Below are 15796 nucleotides of genomic sequence, written 5' to 3' on the forward strand. Positions count from 1 at the left end.
CGACGCGATACTACGCTTAAATCGAAGAAGCTTGTCACTGTCACGGCGGTTGCTCCGTGACCGTCGTTGACCCACTGATGGAGCATGGCACGTGCAGAGCACGGGCCAATGCGACTGGAAAGATTTTGCATCTCGCTGCCGCGAGACCTGTTTGTAGCTCTTTGAGCTACGTCTTGACAATAGAGCCTGTCCGTATCAGACGGAATAGAGCCCAAACCGTAGCTTAGCTGAATACTACTGTCATTAACCTGTCAACCTGTGCTACCCGTGACAGTCACGGCAGGCCGGACCACTGCACCATACCCACTGTGATTGCTGTCAAAAGCTACAAGTGAGCCAAGCTTCCTGGCTTGGCTCGCTCCAGTGGTATATATATGGTGACGCCGCCACAGCCGTCACACAAGCCCAGTTATCTGATCTTCGACACCTTCTCCCGTAGCTGCAGCGCCTGACGATGCATCTGCTCGGCCTCCTCATACCTCCCCTGGCTATCAAGTACAAGCGCAAGGTTGTTCATGCTACTAAGCGTGTCGGGATGCTCCTTGCCCAACACCTTCTCGCGTAGCTGCAGCGCCTGACGATGCATCTGCTCGGCCTCCTCATACTTCCCCTGGCTACCAAGCACAAGCGCAAGGTTGTTCATGCTACTAAGCGTGTCGGGATGCTCCTTGCCCAACACTTTCTCCCGTAGCTGCAGCGCCTGCCGATGCATCTGCTCGGCCTCCTCATACTTCCCCTGGCTATCAAGTACACTCGCAAGGTTGTCCATGCTACTAAGCGTGTCGGGATGCTCCTTGCCCAACACCTTCTCCCGTAGCTGCAGCGCCTGCCGATGCATTTGCTCGGCCTCCTTATACTTCCCCTGGCTATGAAGCACAAGAGCAAGGTTGTTCATGCTACTAAGCGTGTCGGGATGCTCCTTGCCCAACACCTTCTCCCGTAGCTGCAGCGCCTGCCGATGCATCTGCTCGGCCTCCTTATACTTCCCTAAATTGAAAAAGCTCTCACCCACTTTGGAAAGAAGACCTGTTGTCGCTTCCTCGTCATCTGTCTTCTTCCGTAGTTGAAGAGCATGTTGCGTATGAGGAAGATACCTTATCCACTCTTCTCGGTTTTCGTGTTTGGGCCAAGGAAATATATCGTTAAGCCGTTCTAATACTTTGGCCGTCCATTCTTGTCGCTCTCCCTTTCCATCTAACCAGCTCAGCATCGATATCTGAACTAGCCGATGGATATCGTAGCTATCCGACTCATTTTGTTGGGAGATAAATGCATACGCCTTCAGGGTCCCGATTGCTTCAACAGTCTCTAGCGTCCCCGCCGGCGGCAACAGGGAGTGCGGAATATCCTTCCCGGCTAAAAAGCACAGAAATCTAAGGTAGTCAGCTGCCAGCGCGTCGTGATCTGAGATTTGCTGGAACGAAATCAGCCAAGTTGTGGCGACAGCATTTTGAATGTTCTTATATCGGTGTCGGTCGTCAAAGTGACTACTCAACAACTTAACCATATCCTCATCACTGGACTTGCACAGCTTGAGGTACCGCGCAGTCGAGATCTGCTCCTTGGCCATATAAGCAGACGCTTGCCGTATTGCCAGAGGGAGGTTAGTAAGAAACTCCAGCAACGCATTGTTACTTCTTGTGTCGCTCATCTGGGAACTTTTTAGGTTTTTCCCTAATAGCTTAAGGGCCTCGTCTTTGCTCATTTCTTCAACTGCGATAATATGATTTTCAGACTCGACCAGCCTTAATCCAAGTTTGTGGTTTCGGGTTGTGAAAAGAATAGATCCTTTCCGGCTGAATGGAAGATTGTCGGTAAGGGCGGTATCCCCAAAGAGTAGCTTTTCATCGTCGGCGTTGTCGATAATCAAAAGCCAGTTACCCATACTCTCGCGGCCCAATACGGACTTAATAAGTGCCTTAACATCTGCTTTTTCTTCGTCGATTCCCGGTACCTTGAGCTGCTGGCCGATAGCGCGGTATGCATTCTCGAAAGCGGTGGTATCTACAGCGGGAACCCAAAAGACCGAGCATTCCGGCTGCACGTCGCGAATGCGATAAGCGGTCTCCAGCGCGATCTGCGTCTTTCCAACCCCCCCCAGACCTTCGATGGCGGTCCGTTGGCAGTCATCTTCGTCTCCACTAGGAAGAACCCTCTTTAGAAGATCTTCGAGAATTGATTCACGCCCGACGAATTCCTTATTACGTCCGAACCGGACGATCCAGTGTCCCTTCACGGTAGCTTCACCATGTTAGTACTATTCTGGCCGTATCAGCCCACCCAGGAGATGATCAGCTTACAGTTCTTCCGCAGTTTTAAAACAACCGATGCGTCTCCAGCGAGTTTCCTGACCGCATCTTTAACTAATTTAAAGTTGGGACATTTTGGACCTTGGAATTTATTCATCCCTGAATGGGTCGCATCCAAGCCTTGGCGAGGGAAACCATGCAGGCAGGCCGAAGACTCCGTCACAAGCTATCAAGGTCAGTTAAATATTACGAACGGGGGCAACTAACGTACAATCTTGCGGGTAACACTCCTTGACAGGCGCTTCGCCCACCCCGGCGATAGGATGCGTCTTAACATCTCCGTCTTCCTAGTCTCGGAAAAGCAACTCAGGGGGCAGTTGCACTGCCTTAGCATTAGCGATCTCGGCGAACTTCTGAACGCGCTGGTGGACGAAGTCGTGGCTCTGCTCGAGGTCTTCTATGAGTTGGTCAGAGGCCTGCTCTCCCATAATGCCTTTAACCAGCACCTGCCACCGAGCCTGCTTCGCAGCATCACTACCCTGGAATGGAGTGGCGAGAAACACGATGCCGACAGTGGAAAGCAGGATATGTTTATAGGCGCTGCCTTCCTGGGCAGCTCGGTTAATCGCCTGGGGAGGTTAACCGCTGCCCGCCGTATATGATCTAGGGACATACCTCGGCCAGAATAAGCCCTCCAAAACAAGAGGCGACGAAGATAATCGGTCGCGTTTGCGAACCACGGCCTTCGGCGATAAGACCGAGTAGCGTATCGGCATGGCCGAGCAGCGTCTGCACGGGTGCATTTGCGAAGTAGTTTGCATTCCAGTCGTACGTATATATGCGGGCCTTTGGTAGGGCTGCCGACAGCATGTCGCTGTCCGACAGCCAGTTCACAACCCCATCCCCATTTCTTTTCTTAAACTCCCATGTCCGCGGCGACTCGGTGCCCAATCCGTGGATTGCGATAATACTGTCCGGTTAGACGTGCCTCTATGCGTTTGACCGGGTGGAACTTACTCGATCGTCGCGTCGTCGGGAGCGTCGTCGACTGGGACGATCCGGCGGAGTCCCCTGCAAGCCTAAGGATGGAGTGCCGGTAGTTAGCATCGGTCGCCGCTTCTTATATAGAGAGCGATCTCACCTCTGTCGTGGTCATCCTAGGAATATTCTGAAAAGCGGGGCTCGTATTGAGCACCAGGCTGGCAAGGGTCAGCTTCAATCGCGGCGGTGACTATGTTAAGGTCGCCGTAAGAACGAAAGTGATGGAGAGAGGAGTATTTAGACTTAGCGAGACCCATAATGAGGCGCTGTTCGGCCTTTGTATGCGTGTCACACGTCAAACGACCAACCAACCACATCACGGCCCAACCGCTATCGAGAACCAATGGTTGGAAGTAAGGCAGGCAATCGAGTGCCTCGCGGTTATCAAAAGAATAGTATTGGACACGGAGTATATCGAAGGACTTGGCAACGGGCTGAGATCGTCTAATGCTTACCGCCCAAAGCGCCAGAAGCGCCATATCCAACTAGTGATGGAGCTTGGCACGTGTAGAGCACGGGCTAATGCGATTTGAATGACTTCGCATCTCGCTGCCGCGAGACCTGTTTGTAGCTCTTTAAGCTACGTCTTGACAATAGAGCCTGCCCGTACCCGACGGAATAGAGCCCAGACTGTAGCTTAGCTGAATATCATTGTCACTAATCTGTCAACCTGTCCTGCCCGTGACATGAGGCTTGTTGTATATACGTGGGCCTTCCTCTCTTCCTGACCTGTTCTTCAGCCTGGTAGTGGCTGTCGTCCTGGCTGTTGGTGAAGGTAAGGGATGAGGCTAGCGTTGTGGGTGTAGGTGTAGCCGCTTCGAAGGTACGGGGCCGGTGCTGATATGCTTCTCTAGCCGTATTTTGTGCCTTCTTGCGTTCCGGGCATTCCTTGTTCCAGGCTAGATATCTCCCTCTGCAGGTTGGGCACTTGCAAGGCAGGTGGCGGGTGAGGGTGTGGCACTGTGCCTCGCCTTCCTTTCCACCTGTACCGTGAGCCCCCGTGCCACACCTGGGATATAGGGAGTCCTTCTTGCAGTAGCTGTGACGGCTGTGGCGGCGTCACCATATATATACCACTGGAGCGAGCCAAGCCAGGAAGCTTGGCTCACTTGTAGCTTTTGATAGCAATCACAGTGGGTATGGTGCAGTGGTCCGGCCTGCCGTGACAGGTATGGTGCAGTGGTCCGGCCTGCCGTGACAGTAGCGACTGGTGTGGCCCCATTTCCAGCATTTGTAGCACTGGGTAGGTCGTAATGGTGCCCAGTATGGCTCGCAGTTAAGTATCTGGGTCTTGAAAACCTCACCTGTATTGTAAATCGTTTTAGTTTCTACTTGATTTGTGAGAGTGATTAAGATAGATACCTATTTGAGGTTCTGGTATTTTAGGTACTGGAATTTGACTTTCTTAAGTAATTTAAACCTAACGTACATTATAAGCGAGTCGCGCATATAAGCGAGTCGCGCACTGGCCATTGCGACGCTTTCTCTCTACACTTAACATCATTTTTCTCTACAACCCAACATGCCACCTACTTTAAAGGAAGCGAGGGTAATCTTAGCCCTTGAAGCTCTCCAAAAGGACGAAAAATTACGCCTCAGAGCCGCAGCTAAGCTCTATAATGTACCACCATCAACCCTCCGTGACCGACGCGCTGGCCGGCCTGCACGACGCGACACCACGCCCAATTCGAAGAAGCTCACTCAATCAGAAGAGGATGCTATTATTCAATACGTTATTGAGCTATGTGCGCGAGCTTTTCCACCAAGATTGCGTGGTGTGGAAGATATGGCCAACCAACTGCTACGCGTACGCGACGCGCCCCCTGTTGGCAAGCTCTGGGCACACAACTTCGTCAAACGCCAGCCACAGCTCCGTACGCGTTTTACACGTAGATACGACTACCAGAGGGCCAAGTGCGAGGATCCAAAGGTCATCAGCGAGTGGTTCACGCTTGTGCGGAACACCAAGGCCAAGTACGGTATTGTGGATGACGATGTCTACAACTTCGACGAGACTGGGTTTATGATGGGTATTATCTTCGCGGGCATGGTAGTTACGACCTCAGACGGCCTTAGCAAGGCGAAACTGGCCCAGCCTGGCAACCGCGAATGGGCAACGGTGATCCAGGGAGTCAATGCCCTCGGCTGGGCTATCCCTCCCTTCATCATCTTGGCCGCACAGTACCACCTTGCTAACTGGTACACCGAGTGCAACCTACCGTCTACCTGGCGCATCGCAACCACCGATAATGGCTGGACTACCAATCCGGTAGGCCTAGATTGGATCAAGCACTTCGACTATCACACAGCGTCCCGCACAAAGGGCAAATACCGGTTGTTGATCCTCGACGGCCACGAAAGCCACCACTCGACTGAATTTGAGCGCTACTGCCAGCAGAACAACATCATCACGCTCTGCATGCCTCCGCATTCTTCACACTACCTCCAGCCACTCGATGTCGGCTGCTTGGGGCCATTGAAGCAGGCGTACGGCCGCCAGATCGAGGACTTGATGCGCATGCATATCAACCACGTAAGCAAGCTCGAGTTCCTCTGTGCCTTCCGCGAGGCCTTTTTTGCCTCTATAACAGAGAAGAATATACAGGGTGGCTTTGCAGGTGCTGGCCTTGCGCCGTACGATCCAGAGAGGGTGCTTTCCAAGCTAGATGTAAAGCTTCGTACGCCAACACCTCCAAACTCACGGCCCGGCACTGCACAACCTTGGGTCTTCCAGACACCACACAACCCCCGAGAAGCTGACTCGCAGTCAACGCTTATCAAGACTCGCATTGCCAACCATCAAAATAGCTCCCCGACTTCAATGTTGGCTGCTGTGGACCAGCTTGCTAAGAGTACAATGGCTGTGATGCACCAGGTGGCTCTCCTTCGTGCAGAGAACACTTCACTCCCGCAAGGCCAACGAGGCACTAAGTAAGCGCCGGAGAGCCAAAAAACACGTGTGCGGCTCGGAGGATTACTTACTGTGCAAGATGCAAAGGATATACTTGACCAGAAGGCCGTGGGTGGGGAGGCAGCGCAAGAAACGCAGCAGGATGGCGGTAATGCAGGGGAGCTCGTACGAAGGTTCGGTGCTGTGGTGTGTGCGGCAAGCCTGGCCATAATGCACGTACATGCCAGGAGGCTGCAGAATCATCTGATTCATCTGTTTCTGATTCAGTTATTGTAGTTTCCTAGTGTTGTGGTTGTGTAATTGAGGGTAGTTGTGGTAGGGTAACAGAGAGTGCGCGACTCGCTTATATGCGCGACTCGCTTATAATGTACGTTAATCCTTTACCGAATTCTATGTCCGGGGTTCCCTAACATCGGATTTATAGACCCCTTTTACTAACATTATAAAAGTTTTTCAAGCTTCCTTCGCTTAGTTACCGAAATTTTATTGGATTTAGTTATTATTTAAAGAATATTAGTCCCTAGTAGTCGGGTCGGTAAAAGTGATTATTATATCTTTACTAGGGAGTTTCCGAATAGCTATATATAACGAACTCCTATCCGAAAACCCTGAAAGGGATACTGGTTGAAGGCACTTCTGAACAATCCTGGTTCGGTACAGCTAAACAGTTTACAACAATTGGGTTGTTTTAATCAAAAAAGTCTTGATACCAATAACTGGACTTGAATTGCATACTGCAGAACTGTCCATCTACACCAGCCAGTTCCTCCAGTTCCTCCGTATATATAGACCTTAAGTTCCCAAGTACCTCTGTATCTGGCTCACTCCGGCTCACTGGTGATCGGTGGTGATCCCTCATGGCTCACCTTCGCCAAGCAGGTCAACAGTTTCATACCTAGCCTTCCAATGTAAGCATTGGTTGCCATAAAAGAGCAAGGAGAGGTATTATCCTGTTAAAAAACCACAGAAGTACTCTATACTCTTTTCTATATAATAAACCCCAGATAATAGGGATAATATAGCTCTAACACTTCTCGCTATTAATCCAACTATATTCTTTTTCCCACACAAAAGAGCCAGCCTTTTCACACCCATATCTTATACCCCAAACCATCCAACCGTGAGACTTTTGCCGTATCGTAGCCCAGGCCTCGATATCAAGGTAAGGCCGTAGGCCATTTTGGGCCTTCGCCACTCTCACCAGGCAGAGGACGGAAGGCTGAGTGGGGTGGAACCGCACATTCTTCCACACATTGTAGACATCACATTTGACAAATGTCTGTAACGTTAAGGCAAATTTCATTTCATTTCATGAGCTCAGATGTCGAGTTTTGCTCCAAAATCCACCTTGTGGCCTTATATCATACACAAGCTTGCAGTTTCAACAAGACCTCCTTCTACCATCCATAGCCATCCGTCCGCAATCACTACGTCATGACCGGGAAGTAATCACACTGGATCCTGAAATAGGCGTTATAATTTGGACTGTCGGTGTCCTCTATGCAGTGTACCCAGTTGTCGTGGCTGAAGACGGCGCAGGGGTAATGGCCCTGATCACAAACAACCTGGTTGACGTCTGGATGGTAGGAACAATTTGTATTCACGCCGAAAGGGTTGAATCCGATATCAAATTGTGGGATAGGCATCTGGTATCCAGGGTCGCATTCCGAGCCGGTACCAAGATGCAATGTTGCGTTGTACGGATGGCAAGGGTTGAAATACTTCACGCTCACATGGGACTCGAAGATGTCGTAGTAGCACAGGTATGTCCAGCCGGGATCTCCCGACATGAAGGTTCTGCGGTACAAAACCCAAAGTCTGCCGGGGTCAACCTCCCCCGGAGCGGTCTGGGTGGAGGTCGGATGCGTGGGGACGTACTGACTGGCAGTCGGATTGGCGGAAGCAGAGAGACGGACAGTTGTGCTGGTGGGAACAGCTTGAGAGGAAGTCAAGTCGGTCGAGTTTGACTGGGAAATGGAAGAGGAAGTCAAGTCGGTCGAAGTTGACTGGGAGATGGTAGAAGACTCCCAAGTGAATGAGACAGCTATGAACCGCACAATATCAGTCAAACGAAACGAAGCACAGATGCAAGTTCAACCAAATTTGGATCTCTTACCAGTAGAGGTGATGTCGACTGCCTTCAGTCTCCTCGCATCTGGGAAACCAACGGCGGCAGTGGCGCCGATCAGGAGGAGCAAAAGCTTGAGCATCGCAATGGTTGAAGACAATGGTTGAAAGCAATGGTTGGAGTTGGGTTGATTGAGGAGCTTGATTGACGGATGGAAGAGATTGGATGGCGGAATATGAACGAGCTGGCAGATGAGCAATCGGGGCAAAATCTGTACCCAGAGAACTGAGGAGCTGCCGGGCTGTCTGTCACCTGTGATCACGGCTGTCACTACTTTACATCATCACTCTGGCATTTCGGCCGTGTTCAAGATTTCGCGCCTGCCTCTCCTGAAATAAGCATTTGGCGGAGTCTTCCACGGGCGTAAAAACGCGGGACCTGTTTTAGACGGCAGGTTCGTACCGGAACTTCCAAGCACCATTCACCGAGGTGGTCATGCATTGAATCCAGAAGTCCCGTTCCTCCGACAGGCCCGCCTTCAATCGGCGAATTGACCATCTCATTTCTTCATCAGATAGGTACCTTGCCTATCGGTATCGACCTGACTCCGAGATGAGAATCGGTGTATCAACGTCTGACAATTGATAAGCAGAGTACATTATGGGAGGCAGCTTCCACTGCTTCGGGCGCTTTTCTTTTCAGACCTGTTGTGATACACATGATGGTTTCGAATGTAGAGCCAACTAGGTACATTCGACGGTATAAAAGTCCACATATCCGCCATCCGCTCCTTGCATTCACCACACTACCATTTCGCTGTTTGTTATGGTTAGCCCTTCTCTTACCCAGATAGCCTGTATGGAGATTAAAACTAGAAATCAACTTACCGGAGCCCTTAGGCTCGTGTTTTAAACCCACACATTCCAAGTGAAACCACTCCCTTTGACACTCTGCCCCATCACAGGCCACCATTGTCCCGTAGCTAATACCGTTACACGTGCAGTACTTTAGTTTGTCTTCATCTGGCTCATCATCTGGCTCATCGTCTATCGTCATATCACCGACATCAGCGCGACCAGATTCAACCAGAAGTGAAACCGCGGTGAGGTTGCTCATCTCTTTCGCCACTTCCAGAGGCGTCTTGTCATCGTTATTTCTCTCGTCCAATCTGAGTGTGTGATCCATCAAGACTTTCAAGGCGCTGCGGTCGGGGTTTGACGACTTGATAGTGACATTGTGGAGTGGAAGATTTCCGTTGTCAGCCAGGATATTTGCATCAGCCCCATTCGTTATATTTAAGATGCGAGAGAGAGGCTAACGAGGCGGCCGGGCAAAGCCTCGTCAATGGGTTCTAATTCGAAAGCTAAAGTCTCCAAAGGGGTAAGGCCAAAGGAATCACGCTCCAGCAAACGTTGGGAGTGGAGGAGGTCGAGAAGGAATTCAGCCACGAAGTATCGCTTCTTGGGGCAACTTTCATGAATATTGGGCCGAGATCCGCGGGATCAGTAGCTCAACACCACCGCGCTTCGCAGGCTCTCGAGGACGTGGAAATGTGATCGTTCCAGAATGTGGAGGGGTAAGAGTTGGGGTGATTGATGTGCCGGGTCGTATAACTGCGGAAATAATTCTTTGACAATCCTATGTAGACAGGATACCTGGGTGGTGATGCGGCAGAGTGTATTCCGCAACGAGGCTTCATCCCTGGCGGTAGTCCTGAGTCTTAAAATGTTTATCACACTGGTTATGTCAGTTAAGTTGAGGTTTTGCCTAAAGCACCCCAGCAACGTTTCAAACAGTTCGAGATTCCCAATCATGATGGCAATACGCAATGCCGAGCGTCGGTTTGCGAGATGGCTAATGTTAGCTGCCAACTCGGCGTGCCAATCAAGAAAGAGTCGGACTATCTCAAGGTCTTCGTTCCTGATCGCCTTCTCGAGGGCTGATATGGCGATATGTGTCTTGTATGCATTCGCACCCCGTCGTAACAAATATTGACAGACACTTGCGTGTCGACCTCGCGCCGCAATCACTAGCGCAGTTATGGCTCCGCCTGTTATGTCTGGCTCATCAACGGGATGCCCAGCTTCCACAAAGAAGTTGACTTGCTTAAGATTACCTTCAGCAGCAGCAGTCCATATAGTGGTGTCCTTGGCGGATCGAGATGATGGAAATAACGATTCATCATCCGAGACGGCCGAATGAAATCGCTTATAATGATTGTCAAGATCCCTTTGTGAGGTATACCCAACTCGTGAGGCGAAGCAATCTGGTACAGAGCACTTATAAGGCCTTTCATGGTTCGAGATGTGGCGCTCTCACTCATCTCGCTCGGGAAACCCCTCAGAAAACTTGGAGCATTGCAATCTGTTGCATTTGAATCTTCCAGAGCCGTTGAGCTCCAAGAGTACTTTGCGCTCGCGATCGGTGAGGATCGTCTGGTCAATGTTTTCTATTGTGTGTCTGATGGTGGTGACAGCATTGTGTAGAGTCATGTCGTCCGACGGGCTGGTGTTGGCTGTACCGGAGTCGCCGTTCTGACTTGTGACAGGTGTTGGTCTTGCGTTATCGTTATCATGAAGCTGTTCTGGGTTTGGAGAGCTATCCTGCCCCTGTGTGAAAAGGTGTTGTGCAGAATCAAGCACTCTTTTCTTGATATTGGCATCGACTTCATCTTTGGACACTGTCATCTGTCGTAGATGCTCTTTCCGATAGGATTGCGCGTAATCAAAAAGTCCGTAATAGCCTGTTACCGCTGAAGCCGCGATCTTTTCAGTTGGGTAAACGCGGGTGTTGAAAGCCGGCGAGGACAGAATATTAGGTACAAAACAGGGCCATCTTTGCATGAGCCATTGACAAAGATACCCTCCAAGATTGTATCAGATAGCTGCTTCATGTCAAGACTCACAGGAATTGACTGCTGAAACACAGGACAGAAAAATGTAATCTTACCTGCGGGCAGTGTTGTGTACCAGACCGACTATGGCCTCGTGTTCCGATGCGGCCTGTTTGAGATACTCGCAGCGGTTGAGTTCAACCAGTGATCTGCACAACTCCTTGCAGCTATCTACCCGACGACGATCAATATCGCAGTTTTGTTTTTCGAGGTTGATGCAAAAGCTTGACTGAATCTCGCGCCACCGCAAGGGCCTGGGGGAGCACACCAACCACTCCAGTATGGCTCGAGCTGTCTTGCTTTTCGGGCCAGATCGGTCAAGTACTCGAGCTGCAACCCGATCATATGCCGCATTCATTTGCCTCGGAAAGTTGTCTTCGGAGAGCTCATCATTGAGATCGGCCACCGATGCCTGGTCATAAAGATTGTCCAGTACCACTTTCGCGTAAAGAAACATTCCTGCGAGCGGCCGTCAACTTGCTTGTTCCAGGTTGCTTGTAGTTCTGTTGTTTAATGAGGATTTCAAACGTACCATTTGCAGTTAAGGTAACCTTCTCAGTGATCTCATTTGCCCTAGAGTCAGGAATCTCAAACCGATCCCTAATTTTGGTAGCCATGGCAGTAACGTAAGTCTTAAGATCGCAGAGATGAGACCTTGCGCTGTCCGGGTTAATAGTTGGTTGACCGATCAACTATTTATCAATATAGCCATCCCTTTGTCCCGCTACCAGTAGCCTGACTGAGGAGAGGTTACCAGCCTTGTAAGTTCTCAAGATCTCGTCCAGGAACCAACTGGGCACGAGTGATGATTCACATTCGTCAATGTGACGGCCACTGTCACACTCGTCCAAACCATCCACAACAATCCAGCAACGATGCTGTAGTACGACACAGTCTTGGACAAGGGACTTGAGAAGTGGCTCCCGAAAGTCGTCGGGCCTGTGGACGGAATCACAGGACTTTTGAATGTGCCCTAGAAGCCCATCATCTTGTTCGAGAAGTTGGTCGAGGAAGGCACGAAGCATGTGTTCCATTGCTGATTTATTGACAACGCCGGCCCTGCTGTGTTTGAAGTAGAAATAGGCAAGACTACCTCCAAGAATATCCTCTTCGGACCTAACGCGTTCAATGACTCGCGATACCAGAGTGGTCTTGCCTAACACAGGGAACACAGGGGGGTAGTGTCAGCAAGTCAATGTACAAAGAAGTTCATAGAGAAGCTATACAAGCACTTTGCCGTAGTATTCTCTAGAGGAAAAGAAAGATATGTGCTTATCGGAACCTGGCATTCCACTGAGGTAAAGAATCTCCCCCTGTTGGATTTTCCATACATCCACTCCTTAAACTCGGGTTGGTCGAGAACCCAACTGTGACTTGAATTGCATACTACAGAACTGTCTATCTATACTACCCAGTTCCTCCGTATATATAAACCTCTATCCTTTCAGTACCTCTGTACCTAACTGTTACGCCCCAAGCGTAATACCTCTGTACAGGAACCACTGGGTGGTACCCGAGGTGCTGGACACCTCAGCCAATCATTGGGCCAGGGATGGAAAGACCCATAAGCCCCCGTGCAACCAATTAGGAGTTACTCAGTCTGCTCAGTCTGCTCAGTGCGCCAAGACCACTGATCACACTGAGCACACTGAGCAAGGTACAAAGATACTTCAGAAACATATGTAGATAGCTTCACATAAATAGGGGGGAGTGCCCGGCGCTCCCCATGTCGAGGAATCTGATTCCTCATGCAAGCAATCAAGTTCATTTGTCTACAATCTATTCTCAGTAGCTCTTTGTTAGAACAACCTGTTGTTGACAGTGAACCCGTGTCTGAGACGCTTGTCACAACCTTCGATCATCCTGTCATATTCACCTTCGGCGTACTGCCTTGCAGTCTGTATCCACTTCCGGTGCAGGTTGTAACAATAATCTTTTCAGGAAGCAAAGCTAGTCCTCGGCCAGTCCTAACCCCCTGGAATATACCCCGCCTTAACCTCGCTATCCTCCCAGCCATCAACATCGAGGAGAGGAACTACACCACATTGTCTTGGGTAGGTATACACCCAGGGTATATGAGGTCCAGCCACGAAAGACTTCTTCGCGAAAATCCGTGGAAACCAACGTCCAAAGAGGAGAGAGCTCATGTTAACTTTAAGGACTCGCTCTTCACTATCATAATGCAGTTCGCCGGAGTCAAAGACGCTAAGGGTGAGGGATTGCGCGGTAGTGTATTTGCGTTGAATTGCAAGGAGGCGGAGGAGGTTAACATAGCTATTTTCGTGCCGGCCATGAGGCTTGATCTGTCTAATCGGACGATAGTTCTTGATGCGGCTAATATGCCGGCTAGGAATAACCTTGCACAGCAGCATGCGAGGGTTATTCGGGACATGATGAAGACGAACAAGCTGGTTGGGGTGAATGTGACGCTGGATGAGCTGAGGTTGTGGAAGGAGGTTTTGGTTCGATGGTTGAAAGATGTAGGGAGTGGGAGCACAAGGAGGAGTGCGAGTACTTTACGGGTGGGAAGGCAATGGCCCGGCCGCTTGGTATTGGGACAGGGGAGGAAATTATTTGTGACTCTGGGTTGGGCGTTTTTCCAGAAGGCTATCATTTGGACTATATGGGGAACACGTGGAAGCATGCCAGGAAGCTTTGTGTGCGGGCGGCAACATCACTGGTGTTTGCCAGCTCGTTGGTGAATGAGCTACCTTTGCCGCCTGTCTTGAGTTCGCTGCCCACTCCGTCACCGACGCTGGTGGTGGCTCCTGCCAGTACCGTGAGGCAGACGATACCGAGTATTCCTGTGCGGGGAAGGGGAAAGGAGCAGTGCGCAGACAGATGATGGAGGGGAGCTGATGAAGTGCGCAAAGTGCAAGAAGGCGAGATATTGCAGTCAGAAGTGTCAGAAGATTGACTGAAAGGATCACAAGAAGGCGTATCGGTGAGAAGGCATGGTTGAATGATGTACGGCATGTTTGAGATTTGTATGTGGATTGTGGACCTGAGGAGGGTATGGTAGATGGAACAAAGCTCTGAAACATAGCTGTAATTTGTAGAAGAAAACCATGTTGTCTGCCGACCTTTATTAAAACATATTGCTTGTAGGGGTGATTCTTATGCATGCTAGGGGTTAGGGTTGTCAGGTCATCTCGTCTTAGCTCCAATCAGTCATTAGACATTTGCAACCCCGCATTCACGCTTAGGAGGCCATCAAAGCCGCAACACTCCCAACTGAAGCCATCAAAAAACCCCATTATTGAAGACCTCTTGTCTCAGAAGCCACAAGGCCTTTCTAATCCACCCAATAGTCCAGAAAAAAATGGCGGACATCTCCATCCGCAAATGGATCCGCTGGGAGCCTCACTCCCCCACACCACCAACGTCCGTCATCGTGCTCACCTCCCCCCAACGTCGTTTTGTCGATATCAGAGTCATCCTCCCGCTTCCTACCCGTCCAGACTCGGAATTGCCGCTAGAGCAGTTAGAGTGGGCTATCGCAGGCACGTCGACTTCTTCCCCGGTTTTGAACCCCAAGACGAAAGAAGTGGAGTATTCGCATTGTGTTTGGAGTCACTGGATTGATTCACGGGTCAATGACAGGGATGCTGGGGCTGACGAGGGAGATAATTACCCTGTGGAGGGACACCCCGAGTTGACGCTGGAAAGGGGGAGGATGGTGAACCCCGCTAGTGGGAGGGTGGAGGGGTACGAGGAGATGTGGGTGGCTGGGGAAGTGAGGGCGGTGGAGGGAGTGGGGTGTGTTGTTTTGGAGTATGATGCTGATTTGAAGGGGGAGGAGGGGTGGGCTCGAGGGGAGGGGGGGAAACAAGGGGAGGTCGAAAGGGTGGGGAGGGGGATGGTGGTTCGGTTGGGGGGGTATGTACAAGGTTTTTTGAGGGATGAGGAGGATGTGAGGGTTGAGAGGTGGGTTTGGGAGGGGGAAAGAGGAAAGTGGGAGAAGAAGGTTAGGATTGGGAGTGGGGGGTTGAAGGGGGGGGAGGGGGTGATTCCGGTTGAGTTTGTTACTGAGGTTGGGGGGCAGATGGAGGTTGGGGATGAGGTTATGGGTGTGGGTGGAAGGAGGTGGAAAGTTGTTGAGAAGAGTTTGGTTTAAGAGATGGAATGTGGTGCTACACGATTGTCTTGGATTTGAGTGTCTATAATTGTCGAAAGCGGCTTCTTGGCTTGAGGCATGGCCGCTCTGCCGCAGCCGTGCCATCACGGGCCGCTCTGAGGCTGAAGTCTAAACTCCCCGTAGCTGATCCTTGGCGGTCAGATTGGGAAGTCTTGCCTAAGCCGTGTTGAAGTCTTGGATGGAGTCCCAGTTGCGATCTGACTGTCAAACACCGATGAGTCAGCACTGGCGTCGCACGCCCAATGTATGGCCGGTTTCAAAATGTAGGTGGCTGACAATATTGGACTGACGGAGAAGCCATACAACGTCAAAAGCTTCAAAATGTCCATGAAGCTGCCTACAAAGCCAGAAAATATGAACTTTTGATCATCACATTCCATCCATTCATTCTCTTTCAGGTTATCATCCACAAGAACCAACGCTGAATCTGGCATTCGGCTTCCTCTCTTTACTTCGATCTTTTTGTTAACGGCGCCATTAATCTATTCAACTCAAA

General features: G+C 50.6%; 5 protein-coding genes across 5 annotated transcripts; 1 reads left to right on the top strand and 4 right to left on the bottom strand.

The window, feature by feature from the left end:
• Positions 1-409: 409 nt before the first annotated feature.
• On the bottom strand, positions 410-3766 carry QC762_0099060 (uncharacterized protein; the record flags this gene model as incomplete). Its single annotated transcript, XM_062884171.1, has 6 exons — positions 3391-3766; positions 3267-3328; positions 2925-3219; positions 2521-2878; positions 2301-2475; positions 410-2241 (listed from the first exon to the last, which is right to left on the bottom strand). Exons 4-6 carry the CDS (start codon positions 2641-2643, stop codon positions 410-412), a joined length of 2130 nt encoding a protein of 709 aa, XP_062741030.1. The 5' UTR covers positions 2644-2878; positions 2925-3219; positions 3267-3328; positions 3391-3766.
• Positions 3767-7489: 3723 nt separating this feature from the next.
• Positions 7490-8558, bottom strand: QC762_607967 (uncharacterized protein). Its single transcript, XM_062892477.1, has 2 exons — positions 8318-8558; positions 7490-8245 (listed from the first exon to the last, which is right to left on the bottom strand). The coding sequence occupies exons 1-2, from the start codon at positions 8409-8411 to the stop codon at positions 7629-7631; spliced, it is 711 nt and encodes a 236-aa protein (XP_062741031.1). The 5' UTR covers positions 8412-8558; the 3' UTR covers positions 7490-7628.
• A 516-nt stretch (positions 8559-9074) lies between these two features.
• On the bottom strand, positions 9075-9454 carry QC762_607970 (uncharacterized protein; the record flags this gene model as incomplete). The annotated part of the gene is made up of 2 exons (XM_062892478.1): positions 9075-9085; positions 9157-9454. The coding sequence occupies 2 exons, from the start codon at positions 9452-9454 to the stop codon at positions 9075-9077; spliced, it is 309 nt and encodes a 102-aa protein (XP_062741032.1).
• Positions 9455-10584: 1130 nt separating this feature from the next.
• On the bottom strand, positions 10585-11619 carry QC762_0099090 (uncharacterized protein; the record flags this gene model as incomplete). Its single annotated transcript, XM_062884172.1, has 2 exons — positions 10585-11104; positions 11219-11619. 2 exons carry the CDS (start codon positions 11617-11619, stop codon positions 10585-10587), a joined length of 921 nt encoding a protein of 306 aa, XP_062741033.1.
• Positions 11620-14484: 2865 nt separating this feature from the next.
• QC762_608000 (uncharacterized protein) lies at positions 14485-15279 on the top strand (the record flags this gene model as incomplete). The annotated part of the gene is made up of 1 exon (XM_062892479.1): positions 14485-15279. The coding sequence occupies one exon, from the start codon at positions 14485-14487 to the stop codon at positions 15277-15279; it is 795 nt and encodes a 264-aa protein (XP_062741034.1).
• Between the last annotated feature and the right edge of the window lie 517 nt (positions 15280-15796).

This window comes from Podospora pseudocomata, chromosome 6, assembly GCF_035222375.1.
Source record: "Podospora pseudocomata strain CBS 415.72m chromosome 6, whole genome shotgun sequence".
Lineage (NCBI taxonomy): Eukaryota > Fungi > Ascomycota > Sordariomycetes > Sordariales > Podosporaceae > Podospora > Podospora pseudocomata.